Source organism: Apis mellifera, linkage group LG10 (genome assembly GCF_003254395.2).
Source record: "Apis mellifera strain DH4 linkage group LG10, Amel_HAv3.1, whole genome shotgun sequence".
NCBI classification, from domain to species: domain Eukaryota; kingdom Metazoa; phylum Arthropoda; class Insecta; order Hymenoptera; family Apidae; genus Apis; species Apis mellifera.
The window spans coordinates 8,313,140-8,326,574 of record NC_037647.1 but is presented as its reverse complement, the minus strand read 5'-3'; the positions used below and the strand labels follow the sequence as shown (position 1 = coordinate 8,326,574).

Here is a 13,435-nt window from a genome sequence, read left to right as displayed (position 1 = left end):
ATTTTATATATACATGTATTTTTATAACTATTTACTTGACATTATGTATTATAATTTTAATATAAATATTTTAATTTTAAATATATATTCATTGTTCCACTACTGGCTCTGAAATTAAAAATTCTTCATGTCTTATTTTTTATACACATATATTTTAAATATTACAATTAATTGTTTGAAAAATTAGCATACCTTGAAATTTAAATTTTGGAAATTCTGTTGGATCACCCTTTATATTAAATTGTTTTTTAACTCTGTCAAGTTCTGCTTGTCTTTCTTTTTCAATCTCAGGAGTAACATCAACTAATTTTCCACCACTAAATTTATAAATTAATATTAAAATTATTATACTATCATTATTTACTTAAATTAAATTAAAATTATTTTGTTTATTTCTTACTTACCTGCTTTTTGCTTTGTATTCACGAATTTTATCTAAGAAAAGTTTTTGTATGGGATCTTTTGCTTCTTGAAAAGCTGGTGCAAGAATACCAATATTACGTTTAACGATTTTTGGTACACTTACAGTTAATTGTTGAAAAAGCATTTTTCCTTCAAATATAAAAATGATTTATTTAATAAAAATGAGATAACGATCAATGAATTAAAGATATGTCAAATGATAAAATCGAGTTCTATAAGATCTTATATAATAGGTTATGTTCATTACGTAAGACATAATAAAAAAAAAATAATAAAACATAATAAATAAAACATAATATTAAAACAAAAGTGAAATATAAATAAAAGTTTATTAAAAATTATATGATTTAAAATAATATATCCTTACTTCGTTATTTAGATAATATTTGACAAGCACTCAATATTCGTTACCTTAGAATATATACGAGTCTATAGAGTGCAATCTTTTTTATAAATTATACTAAGAAAAATATTGTTTTAATATAAATTATATAATTAATCAAAATTTAAATATACGTTTAATTAAAGAATTTTTATTCTTTTTAAATATATTTATTATAAATATCAAAATATTTCTTTATATATTTTTTTTAGTTATTATATTTTATATACTTTTTATTATAATAGTATTACTAAAATTTAGCAATCTTTCTTTATTAAATCTTATTTATATAACTTAAATTCAAATTTTTCATCATTTTTTATCACGTACATTAATATATATATATATAATAACTAAGAATTTGAATATTTGTAAACCATCTATTTATTCATATATCCCGGACTGTAGCATTGTTCCAACGGAAAAAGCGGAGCATAACAACGAATCACAGAAGAGGATGCATACGCCCACCACTGATTGGTTAGAGACACTAAATCGAGGGAGGGGAGGTGGAGCCCGCTCTTAGTTTCATTCATGAACGTCTGAGTCGTAGCCATAATACATTTGTAATCTGTATTGTGTACAGGTATACCGCGTTAGTGCTGCCGATGTGCGTGCGCCTCATAGTCGTACACGTGATTCTTGTTTTGTGTTCAGTTCTCTTTGGGTGTTTTTCGTGTACAATATTTAAAAAATTGATACAGTTGCGTTCTTCATTGGATTTTACATTGGAAAAAAGGTAAGTAAATACGTTAAAACAAGTTTCTGCGCGCTTTCTGCGTGATATGAGCGCGCGAACGCGATTCTTCGAAACTTTCGAACGGATTAGCTTAGACTTGAATCTTGTCAATAAAAAATGATGTTGCAAAATAATATGAAGAAATTTTGATCTATTATGAAAAGATAAAATATAGCGTCATGAGAAAAGTATACGCCTACGTTCAGGTAGACCTATATTTGTTTTGACGGAATGTTTTCTTGGTTATTTTACATCCCACAGATAATCGGAAAACGAATATTTTAATCTATGTATATTATACAAGGATACGACAAATTAAAATCAGGTTTTACTTGTTTATTTACATTGGGTTTAGTTGAATTCGAGACAAGTGAATCATAATTTTGTCCAAGAATTTGTTGATTCTCTCTCTTCTTTCTTTTTCCTTACATTTGATGTGACCTCTGAGTAATACAATACAAATTTATATCATAATTCTTCAACTATGTACATAAGTAGAATATTATTTTGCATATATCATAATTTAGAAGATTCAATTTCTTATTCTATCATTTATTATTCATATTTTTATTTCGTTTGAATATATTTATTCGAAGAAAGATTGGTTATGCGATAGAAGTGATATTGTTTTAAATATAATTGATGTTTCAAACGATATTTTTTTGCAATGAAATTCGATATTTATAAAAACATTTTGAAGATTAGTTCTCTCGCATTGATTCATATCAAATCATAAATATCTTATACTTGATAATCATATCATATCTTGCGTCACGTTCAATTTTATTTTTATCATTTCGACCAATGTAAGTACTTTCCGTTTATAAAATCTTTTTTAATTATCTTTTTCTTCAAATAAATATTCAATCAAATCAAATTTTATGTATAATTAAAAATTGATAATTAAATTTATTTTGAAAACGTAGAAATATATATAAGAATTATATATTATGTTGCTACAAAATTTATAATTATGTTAGAATATTAAATATATTTTGTTAATTTATATTTGGATAATTATAGTCACTTTTATTTATTATTATTTACACTTTCATATAAAACGATATAAATTATATATATATATACACACACATATAAAATTTAATTACTAGTTTCATGTCTTGAAATTAGTCACTTATAAAACTGTCTAATCAATCATCATTGCCAACTTATCGAATTAAATAAATTTTTATTAACTTATATTTAATTGTAAAAATATTAATTTCAATTTGATAATTTTGTTATTTTCAAATTCATTAAATATTTATCATAATATTTTAAACTCTGACAAACCATTTCTGTCGAGTCTGGATTAATTTTTCATACGATGGCTGTGTAATATATTTTGCTGGTAATGCGTGTAGGTAATATTTCTGTCGAACAGTATTTGGTATACATACAGAAACGAAAGAAAAGAGCGGGAGAGAAGAGACAGAGAGATAGAAAGAGTGAGAAAGAGAGAAATAATGTGTGGCACAGTGTAAGTTAAACGCATACGAGGGGATGGCTAGCCTGGCAATTTAAAAAAGGAACGCGATGCCCTCGGTGTTGGTGGGTCGAATGGTTTTTGTACACTTTCTCGGATCTCGGGGAGTACAGCATGGCAACGCCGCGACCTACCATGTTTCTTCCCTCGTTTGTCTCTCGACTGTTTCGTCTCTCTACCAAAGACGCGACAAATATCAAAGGCAAGAAGACACCACGATGACAAAGCTCTGCGAATGTTCTGACATTGCGTGAGGAATAGAAAGAAAGGAGGAGAGAAAGAGACGAAAAGAAAGAAAGCATGCGTGTGAAAAAGAGAGGCAAAGAAAACCGTTGATCGGTTTAGAGACAAGATGATTCCTGTTTCGCCAAATATATTTTCTGCAAGAAAAGGTAGAAAAAAGAAGAATTTCCTCTTTGAAATAAATTTTTGTTACTTTTTTAAATAATCGATTTTATAATCGTGAAGTATACTTCTAGTCAATTCGAGATACAATCACTCGATAATTTCGTACTTTTATTCAATCGAATAAAGCAATTCTTTTTATGTTCAAAGTCAAGATGATTCCTGTTTCGCCAAATATATTTTCTGCAAGAAAAGATAGAAAAAAGAAGAATTTCCTTTTTGAAATAAATTTTTGTTCCTTTTTTTAAATAATCGAGTCTATAATCGAGTGAAGTATACTTCAAGTCAGTTGCACGATATTTATTACATTCTGAATTCGAGATACAATCATTCGATAATACTTTCGATTATCGAATGAAGCAGTTTTTTTTCGTTCGAAATCAAGATGATTCCTATTTCGTTAAATATAATTTCTGCAAGAAAAGGTAGAAAAAAATAGAATTTTTTTTTTAAAATAAATTTTTGTTCCTTTTTTTAAATCTATAATTGAATAGATGCATATTTATTACATTCTAAATTCGAGATACAATTCGATAGTTTCGTACTTTCGATTATCGAATGAAACAGTTCTTTTTCAAACTCGTAGTGCATCAGTGGTTCGTGACGTGAGTTAATTTTGTGAAATAATTTTCTGAAATTGTGGATGAAAAAAGATATTACAAAGTTTTAATTAGATTGAAAGTCAAGCGCATAATGAGATTTTTTCCCCATATGGATCCATCGTGGATGCTGAAGCTGACATACGGGTCTATACATGCCGTGACCTGGAGGAACGTCTGCCCGCATCTGGAAACCCAACGGCAGCTCCTCGAAAGATATTATATTGCTCTCTCGCCGGAGTTGAAACAATAGACACTTCAGCTTCTCGAAGGACAGTTTATATACGGTGTCTTATAAAAAAGATACGAAAATCATAATAGTTTTTCAACCGGATCTTTCATTCTTATAGATGCACGTAAGAATTTTATTCTCATTTTTTTTGTCATTTTATCATCATCTACATGGTTATAAAAATAGTTTTATTTTTTAAAAATATAACAAAATTATTAACATAAAATAGAATATAAGAATTATAAATTATAAATAGAAAGATAATTTTTCTCAAATGAAAAACTGTTTCAAATAATATTTGATAGAGATAATATCTTCTTTTCTTCTTCTCTGATCTTTCTTACTTCCATTTCGTAGAAAAATGTAAAAATTTTTGAGAAAGTTATAATTTAATAACTTTGAATGTATTAACATTTAAGAATTTTTTTTCGTTATTTTTTGTTTGTAACCACAATTAGTATGTGGTTAGAAAATTCGAATATACTTCAAAGTGAAATTCATATAACATTTAATAATTCATTTCATTTGATAGTTAATATCATTTCGATCGGTTTGTGGAATGGAAATAAATCACTGATGTTAGGCCTTTATTTCTCAGTATCGAATGATCTTTTGAAAACGCAGGTAGATATATCCGAATGGAAACATCCCTATGTTTGCACGGAAGTCGGTTGGACACTTTAAAAGCCGAAACCGATCACGATCCTTTTCTCAGGTTCACTGATGATGGTCAGGTACATATAATAGGGAACAAGAAATGAAAAGTATTCAGAATCTTCAGAATAATTAGGGTATTCTAAGGTATTTATTAGGGTTCTATTTTGTTTCAATCCTTCAATTTATTGTATAAATTGAATTGTGAATGTGATAAATTAATTTTAATATATTTTGGTATAAATATATTTTATAGTAAAAATTTTTCTGATTATTTTTATTAGTTTATTATTTTTTTTATCACTTGATCTTAATGAAATCATCATAAAAAAAAAATCTTATCTCTTATTATAAGATTGAGAGATAAGTAAAAGATTGTAACGTAATTTACACTTATATATTATCTCAAATTCTTCGTCAACATTGCAATAATAAAAAATTGCAATTGTTCATTCATCAATGTTGAAATTATTCTTTCAATTCTTGGTTTTTATTTTATCGTGCAATAAAATGATTTTCCACCCATTGGCTAATCGGTGCTAATGATAGTTTTTTTTATTTTCAGATGATTATTTCTAAATTAGTCAATCTCTCAAAATATACCAGCAGTTTTTACGAGGATGCGAACGAGCTTAATCTTCCATAACGATTCATTGAATTCTGTTTGAAATTTTAATAATTTATTGGCTGATATGATTTTTCTTCCAAAAGTTAGTCTTTTAGATAAACGAGCCGACAAATTATATGTATCTTTAGATAGACATCTATGAGATAAAAATTGCTTGCTATCAACTGGATCATTGAATAAGAATTGTAAGTACTGTTGATATCATGGTCGAAAACAAGAGGAAGGGAGAATTTTGTTGTTCGTTTTCGGAGAAATCCTTGAAATTATATCAGACAAATATTATCACAAATATTATCATCGTACAAAATTCGAATTCCCACGATAGAATCATTTTTAATTGGTATATTTTCTTCTTTGACAAATCTTTCCATACTTTTGATGGGAAAAAATGTAAAATTCTCCCTTATTAAAAAGTTATTGGCACCTTGCAAAGGGGTTAAAAAAAAGCCGAATTTTGAGGCGCTTTATAACTTTATAGTAGGAATATTTCGTACACAAAGAGCCGTGAGAGTCGATGGCGGTTCTCGAGCACTTTTCCACCTACCATCTGTCGTTTGGGCTTCCAGCCGGAGTAACTTGATCTTTGTAGAAACCAGGGTTCGAAAACCTCCTACGTATATACGCTAGTGTCTGTAGATTCTCGCATCCCCTTTCGTGCGTGAAACTTACTTTTTAAAAAATTGCACTTCTCGTTTGTAATTTGCTAAATTAGTTGTTTTATCTTCGTTATTTTTTTTTCTTTTTATTTACATTCCATTTTCTATTCTTTTTTTTTTTTATCAGAATTCTTTGGATAAACAGAGAAAATTATGGAGAATAATTGAGATAATTCTGTAAGGAAAAAAGGTCTAGAGTTATGCGTGACATCCGTTTAGATACGAGCAACGGGGACGATATTTCTTGCATTTTAGAGCAACGGAGGCGAATGGAAAAAGGAAGAATTGGTTGGAAGAGTAAGTACGTCATGTACAGGCGAATTTACTGTACAGGTTGCAAATAAAAAGGAATGATGATTTAGCATCTCCAAGCCGCGTTCAAGAGGCGCGTGCGAGCGTTCGTTGCGCAGGGAACGTCTGTTTTTAAGGCGAGTTGCGATCGCTATTAAGCGTTCAAAACGCGACTTATGCTTTCCACGTGCAGTCACTGCCTAAATATCGAATTTACTCACGGTGATTCGAACAAAACGTCTTTTGCACGCCATCCTTTCTCTGCGAAGGAACGAGCAAATTTATCAAGGGGCGAGCTTTTATGCTATATAAATTAATAGAAAAAAAATTTTAGAACAAATAATTGTTGCCAAATGAAGAAAAAATTTTAATAGATATAGAGATCGCAAAATTGATATTTTTTTTTCTTTCAATAGATATTTATTGTATGTAAATTTATTTTTATTGCAGTGTTCTTTTTTTTCTTTTTTACTGACATAATATTTTTTTTTTTGCAGGCAAAATGGATATGGAATCCCTGTACGACTACGGGGAGGAGGAACAGGATTTCTACGAGGAGAGTCCTGGTACCAGGAAAGGTTACCCGATCGATCACAGATCCATCAAGGTCAGTGATACTCTCTGATCGTTCATTCAAGCGAGGCAAAGACGGAAGGAAGAACTATCGTCGCTAAATTTAATCGCACACGATCCACAGGTGACAATTACACCGATCTAATTCTGAAATTACGCGCAATTTCGAAATATAAGATGTTGAATCTTATAACGAAAAATGTTTCTGTAGCCGCGTGATTGCACGGTGGCGTTATTTTCGGGCTTCTCTTTGATGTCGCCGCTCGCGCTGCCAGACTTTTCTATTGTGTAATTGTCATCGACAATTCGACCTCGCGATCGTTTTCCTTTCGTTTTTAATTCCCAAGCTAGAATCGTGAGTTTGCGTTCTCAAAAGACGAAAGAAAAAAAAAAAAAAAAAAAAAAGAAAAGTTTAAAAGAGATAATGGAACATAAAGAATTCAAAATCTTCCCGTTATATTTAATTACATGTCTAACTGTAACCGTAGCTGGCCTCGTGAAAGAGAAGTAAATTGTTCAAATATAACTAACGAAAGCTACATGCTACCAATTGATATTGTGCAATGAATGTGCTCGTTTCCAAACAATTATTCTTAAATATAATAATCTTAAGACGTTTATTTTGTTCTAAAAATAATAATAATAATTGTTATTATTATTATTATAATCATTTCGCGACCATTATGCTTACAAAAAAAAAAAAGAAAAAAGATTTTATTAAACGCATTTACGGAACGGTAAGAAATTGTACAGTATCACGTATATCGTTTTACAAATAATTAATTAACCCTGATGGCTCGTTAGGGACGTTAACGTGCATGAAACGCGATCGTTTTTTATTGACCTTCCCCGAGGAAGAAGACAGGAGAGCGAGAAGAGGAGGCCGTTTGAAATAGGCCAATCCTGCTCTATTTTCGCGGTGATAGTTGACGTTGGCAACTGCGTTGGCAGAGGTTGCGATTGTACGAGTGCCAGTAACAATTCGTTCCGGAGCTGTTCTCCGCCTTCGTTTCATGAATGAACGTAGAGCCAGCGTTCGTTTCTCATCCCCCCTTGCCCTTCCATCCCTCCCTGACCTCACGTGATTACCGTCTAACGCTTCTAACGCGCTCTCCTTCCTTCTCCTCCTCTACAACGCTCGCGCGCTCCGTCCTGTTTCTTCTCTCCGTTTCACTCGGTCGCGTCCTGACCATTCGGCCCCTCTTTGTTCTCGCCTTCTCTCCTTCGCCCTTTTCTTCCTTCCCTCCCTCGTACGCTCCCTCTTTGTTCTTCCTCCTACTGTACAGTTTCCTCCTCCTCCTCCTCCTCCTCCTCCTCCTCCTCCTCCTCCCTCCCTTCGTTTTATATTCCTTCGAGCTCCGCCTGTGTGTGTCGGAGCGAACACGAAATCTTGGATAGCGTGCTCTTACGTAAGGCGTGATGTTTAATTGATAGCTCCGTGTCGGGAAAACTATGTAAATGATGGTTCATATAACAAGGGTTACACAAGTTTGGAATTGAACGGACGCGTGAATTCACGCGCGTGTAAAAAGGTTAGAACAATGTCACGTTGTGTTTCGAGTCTCGTTAAGCATTTTAATCGAGTTGCACGCAACTCACCCTTCCCTTTCTTCGAAACTCGGCTCACCAAGAAGGTGATATTCTCACCGTTTCTTCGTTCCTCGTTTCACCTTGTTTAACTGGCCTCCATCTGTTCGGATTAGGACTTGGTTGCCAGCTTACGCACTTTTGCTCGAGCAACCGACCTTAAGCCTCTCCTGATACGACCTAATACGGTGGATAATAAACGGGACGTTTTTCGGGATCGATTTGGAAAATTCGAATCTTTTTTTTTTTTTTTTTTTTCTTTTAAAGTACGCCACGATGATTATTCGAGCAATCGTTGCAATGTATTAATAAAAAAAAATACTCCATCTTCGCAGCGTTATTCGTCGAAAGAGATCATCCCGTAGGAATCGTAAACGAGTTATCCGAAAAGGAAGGAAGGAAGGAGCGTCGGTAGCAGCGGAAAGGAAGAGTAGTAATCCTTCGAAAGCGAAAGGGACGTGGAAGAGACGGAAAGTCGGTGAGTTAGTTAAGAGGAACGGGATGTAGGGACAGGCGGGAAGAAACGCGTGCACGGCAGCCGGTGCTCGGGGGCGGAGAAAGGAGAAATCTAAGTCGCCAGAAATAGCATCCCTTCTCGCATCATGTAGCCAGACCTTCTGCATGCGCCGTTCGTTCTAGTCGCATGCACCGTTGCCTCACCTACGTCACACGCGCTCTCTCTCTTTCTCTCTTTCTATCGCCTTTGCTTCTTTTCATTAACGATTTTCTCATAACGCGGAGTACAATTCGTCCAGGTTGACGCGTTGAGAGAAGATGTATCTCTGCGATAAAAGTTCGATGGAATCAAAGGTTAAAATTCAATTCTTCGAAGAACGATTCTCAAGAAGTAATCTCGCTTAATCTCTCGTCGCGTAACGGGGGAACGTTGAAAGTGGAGAGAATGATAGAGTTTTCTTAGGAGGATGACCGCGTAGGTTTCTTATTAAAGAAATTCTTATTTCGATGGAAGATTATTTTGGATATGCGCGAAGACAGAGAGAGGCGCGTTCTTTATTTAGAGGGAGCGTTGAAAGTTTAATCGAAGACGCGTAGAACGCGTGTTCGATTTTGCTCTATCTTTCGAGTAATTGGGACGAGGAGGAAAAGAGGAAGCAATCTAGATGAATTTGAGTTGGATCGATGATAACAGCCTGTCAAGAACAATTAGCGATTCGAATCGTTCTCGTTCGCTCGCCATCGATTCAGGATTAAACGATTTGGGCGTGGTGCATCCGTTTCCTTTCCTACCTTTCCGTTGCATACTGATTATATCTGTTTTCCCCTGACAATAGCGGTCTTGATGGATCGATCCAAGTAACCATTCGTTTCCCACAGGGAACTATATCGAAAGGATTATTCTTTTCGCTTTGTAGATTTAAAAAAGAAAAAAAAAGAAAAAAAGAATATGTACATCTCGATTGATGATACCTTGCACAAGTTTGTACGCTTAACAATCGACAATCATTGACGTTTCCTCCTCGAACGAATTTTATAAATTGCGTAATCTCTGAAATTTTTACAAATACGCAGTGTTTTGTTCATCTTCGTTGCCATATGTCGATGAATATTTAATAAGAGGAAAGCAGGACAGCTGTTGTCAGTGCAGGAACTGGCCACTTGGCCGTTTCTCTGCCGGAAGTCCTCCGCGGAACTCGTCGAAAAACGATCCCCCGCTTGCGTTCGAAAAGAGTCGATCCTCCCACGATCCTCCCATTTTATTTCCTTTAAATTACACCGACCGCAAAATCAAATTAAAAAATTCGCGTAGAAGGAGATTGAAATTTCATCGTTGGAAAATTTCCAATTTCTTTTTATACGATCCCCCCCTATTCGTAAATGTCATCATTGTCATGGAAAATTAGTTTTTCCTAAATTTAACTCGTTTTCTCCAATTTTTAATAAGATTTGATTCACACGGTATATTCAATGAGAGACGAACACGATGAAGTATTTATCTCGAGATCTCCTTACAATCGATCCTAGAGAGAGAGAGAGGTTCACGAGGTTCTAAATATACGAGGGGTAACCTTTTGGCTTTTAACGAGGGATAATAAAATCCATGCCCGGTATTTACGTCGCGAGCAACCAGGTCGATCTAGCGGAAAAGTTTTTAATCACGCGTGCCTTCTGTCATTCATTGCTGATAAATAGGAGCATGGTATAAATAGCCAACGGGGCGATGAATGGCGGACGTTACGTATCCATCGACGTTTTTCTCGGTTCATTGATGATACTTGCGTTTCACCGAGACCCTGTACCCTTGCAATCCCTTGTCTAATCGATCGATTCGTTTCCCAGATTATCACCGAGAGAGAAAGAAAAAAGAACGCAAGGAACGTACAATTAAATTTAATAACAAATCCCGTTTCATCTTTTAAATCGATCACGCCTATTTTTAACGTTAAATGTCGAATTTTACAATCGTTTTCACCGATTATTGACGCTATGTCGCGAATTATTATGTTAGATAGTTGTGCAAATAGAATGTTTGATCATAGCTTATTGAGCTATTTGAATCGAAAAATCGTGGTGTTCAACGCTTCCTCGCGGGACCTTATCTTATCGTAGCCCACGCGCGTGCAATCAGGCGACATTCGGTCTCAGAAAACATTGATATTACGTTCATTGACGGCTTGTCTGCCCAGTGAAATGCATTTCGATTTCGTAACTGTATCTAACTAAATTCTATCTTCGTGATTCGAATATCGATCGATCCACAGAAACTTTGCCTCGATCGACGAGAGACGTTTAATATAGATACTTTGTAGAAAATTAACCAATCTCTCCTGTTCGAATTATTACTTGCCCGTCTCTTACATCTATCGGATTATTCTTTCTTCTTCAATTTATAATCGCGTTGTCAATTATCCGAACGAACGGTGTTAAACATGAACAGTCGAACGTCTCGCTCGTTCATTTTCCATTTTGACACGTGTTTCCACTTGTCGATATCGGTTGTTAAAAAACCGCCGAATGTTTCGCGAATGAAGCAGCCCACCATGAATTTAACGCGGCGCACAATTTCTAAACAAGTTCGAAATAATACCTAGTTTCGTTTCGTGGTAATCGAATCAAGGAGAGGATAGGGTTTCATTGGGACGAGCGGTCAATATTTTAGGATTTTTAACAGTGGTTTCGGGCACGATTCGATCGCGAAAAAATATTCTCGAGCATTTTTATCTCCGTTACAGTTGTTGCACGGCTCGAATAGATTTACATGTCTGAAAGGGCATTACCAAGGAAGCAGTTGAACGTTTATTTTTACTCCCATCGAAACAATCTTCGTAGAATTCTTCTTCTGAATTTTTTCTTTTTCCTTTAATCTCCTGATTCATCTCGTTAACTTATCGATTAATCGTAACGAAAAATTAAATAACTTTGAACCGCTGTATTATTTACGTTCGAGGCTACTTAAAACGATAAAACAATCGTAAAATATTCAATGATGAAACCTCCATCTCGGAACGACGTTTCGAAATAATGTTTTTCCGAACGCGAAGAAGGGAGGGAAGAGGAGAAGAAAAGGAAGGGATCGAATTGAAAATTCATAAAGCGAATTTCGACACGGTTGCAACATTCGTTCTATTAATGTAATATATATATCCAATTTCCAAGTTAATGGCAAAGTTTCAAGTAACTTCGACGTCGAAACGTAAATTTTCCAAACGAACAATGTCAAAATTCGGAAAAGAAAAGAACGTGAATTAGAAAAGAAAGGGGGAGGGCAAAAAAAAAATAGCTATCGATGGCTGTGAACGTGAAACGTGTTAAATAGCTCCTTTTCGTTTCTTCCTTTCAAGGGCGTCTTCAACGATCTTCTCTCTCTTTCTTGGCTTTCGTTCTGTCAGCCGGCCAGGACGGTCTCTCTTTCTCTCTCTCTCTCTCTCTCGACCGATCTCTCGCTTCTCTCTTTCGACTCCTCTCTGTCCCCCTTCCACCGTGGCCTATGTTACTCACTCATTCAGAGAACGGTTCGAGTTCGTTCAGAAGAAGCATAATGCCGAGTTCTTATACGAACCAGGTCATCGCCGTGGCGGCCAAAGGTACGGAGACTTGGTGCACCAAGATGGAAGGTTATAACGTTCCAGCGAAATTTCTTTTCCCATCGATTCGAACTTGATTCGAAGAATCAAGTTATAAAATGACGAAGATAATCACACGTATATATGTATACGTATATTCATCCAATAAAACGATAAAATTATCTGTTGGAGTTTTAAGGAATTCGTGGAAGCAAAAATTGTATAGATTGAAACGATACATCATCGCGAATGAAAATGAGAGTATTTCGTCCGTATTTTTTCTTCGAAAGGAATAGAGAGAGAGAGAGAGGTTTGAATATATTAACGGTGATTCGACTCGTTGCGTTAATTATAAAGGATAAAAGAGTGGGAGGATTGTATTCCGCGTCGTTTTGGCTCGGGGATAAGAACGGCGACGGATTCCGAGAAATAATTGCGGATTGCATCATTCGTAATTCGTACGACGATTAATTTATCTAGGCGCGAGCGCGATGCACACTCATCGATTGCGAATAAGTGAATTCGCGTGGGCGAGACCCGGCGTGAACTTGGCTTGGAAAAATGGAGTGGAAACTCGGTTTCGATTTTATAATTGACCGTCCCGCTTCAATTATGCAACGGGCAAAGATAAAATTGAATGGAAATAAAAAAAGACAGGGAATATCAAGACCATCGGGGTCTGGAGTAGAGAGATATTATATCCCGTGGCGCGATACTACTGAAATATCTTGTTGGCCGCACGATCGAGCACGGTGTTG

The 13,435-nt window shown here is 34.7% G+C and overlaps 2 protein-coding genes across 6 annotated transcripts in view; one reads left to right on the top strand and one right to left on the bottom strand.

Annotated features, from left to right (window-relative positions):
* Window positions 1-72: 72 nt before the first annotated feature.
* On the bottom strand, window positions 73-919 carry LOC726120 (ATP synthase-coupling factor 6, mitochondrial). The gene is made up of 4 exons (XM_001121882.5): window positions 791-919; window positions 405-552; window positions 193-317; window positions 73-108 (listed from the first exon to the last, which is right to left on the bottom strand). Exons 2-4 carry the CDS (start codon window positions 545-547, stop codon window positions 89-91), a joined length of 288 nt encoding a protein of 95 aa, XP_001121882.2. The 5' UTR covers window positions 548-552; window positions 791-919; the 3' UTR covers window positions 73-88.
* Window positions 920-1,356: 437 nt separating this feature from the next.
* The window catches only part of LOC412916 (ETS-like protein pointed), a 114,166-nt gene continuing 102,087 nt past the window's right edge, over window positions 1,357-13,435 (top strand). Inside the window, exons 1-2 of one of the 5 annotated variants that reach the window (XM_026443509.1) lie at window positions 1,357-1,544; window positions 6,993-7,102. In XM_026443509.1, coding sequence (XP_026299294.1) covers window positions 6,998-7,102 — 105 coding nt within the window. In that variant the 5' untranslated portion in view covers window positions 1,357-1,544; window positions 6,993-6,997. Of the gene's footprint in view, window positions 1,545-6,355; window positions 6,502-6,992; window positions 7,193-8,990; window positions 9,134-13,435 lie in introns of those variants that run through there. The other 4 variants (XM_006565536.3, XM_006565539.3, XM_006565538.3 and 1 more) reach the window with 4 other exon arrangements.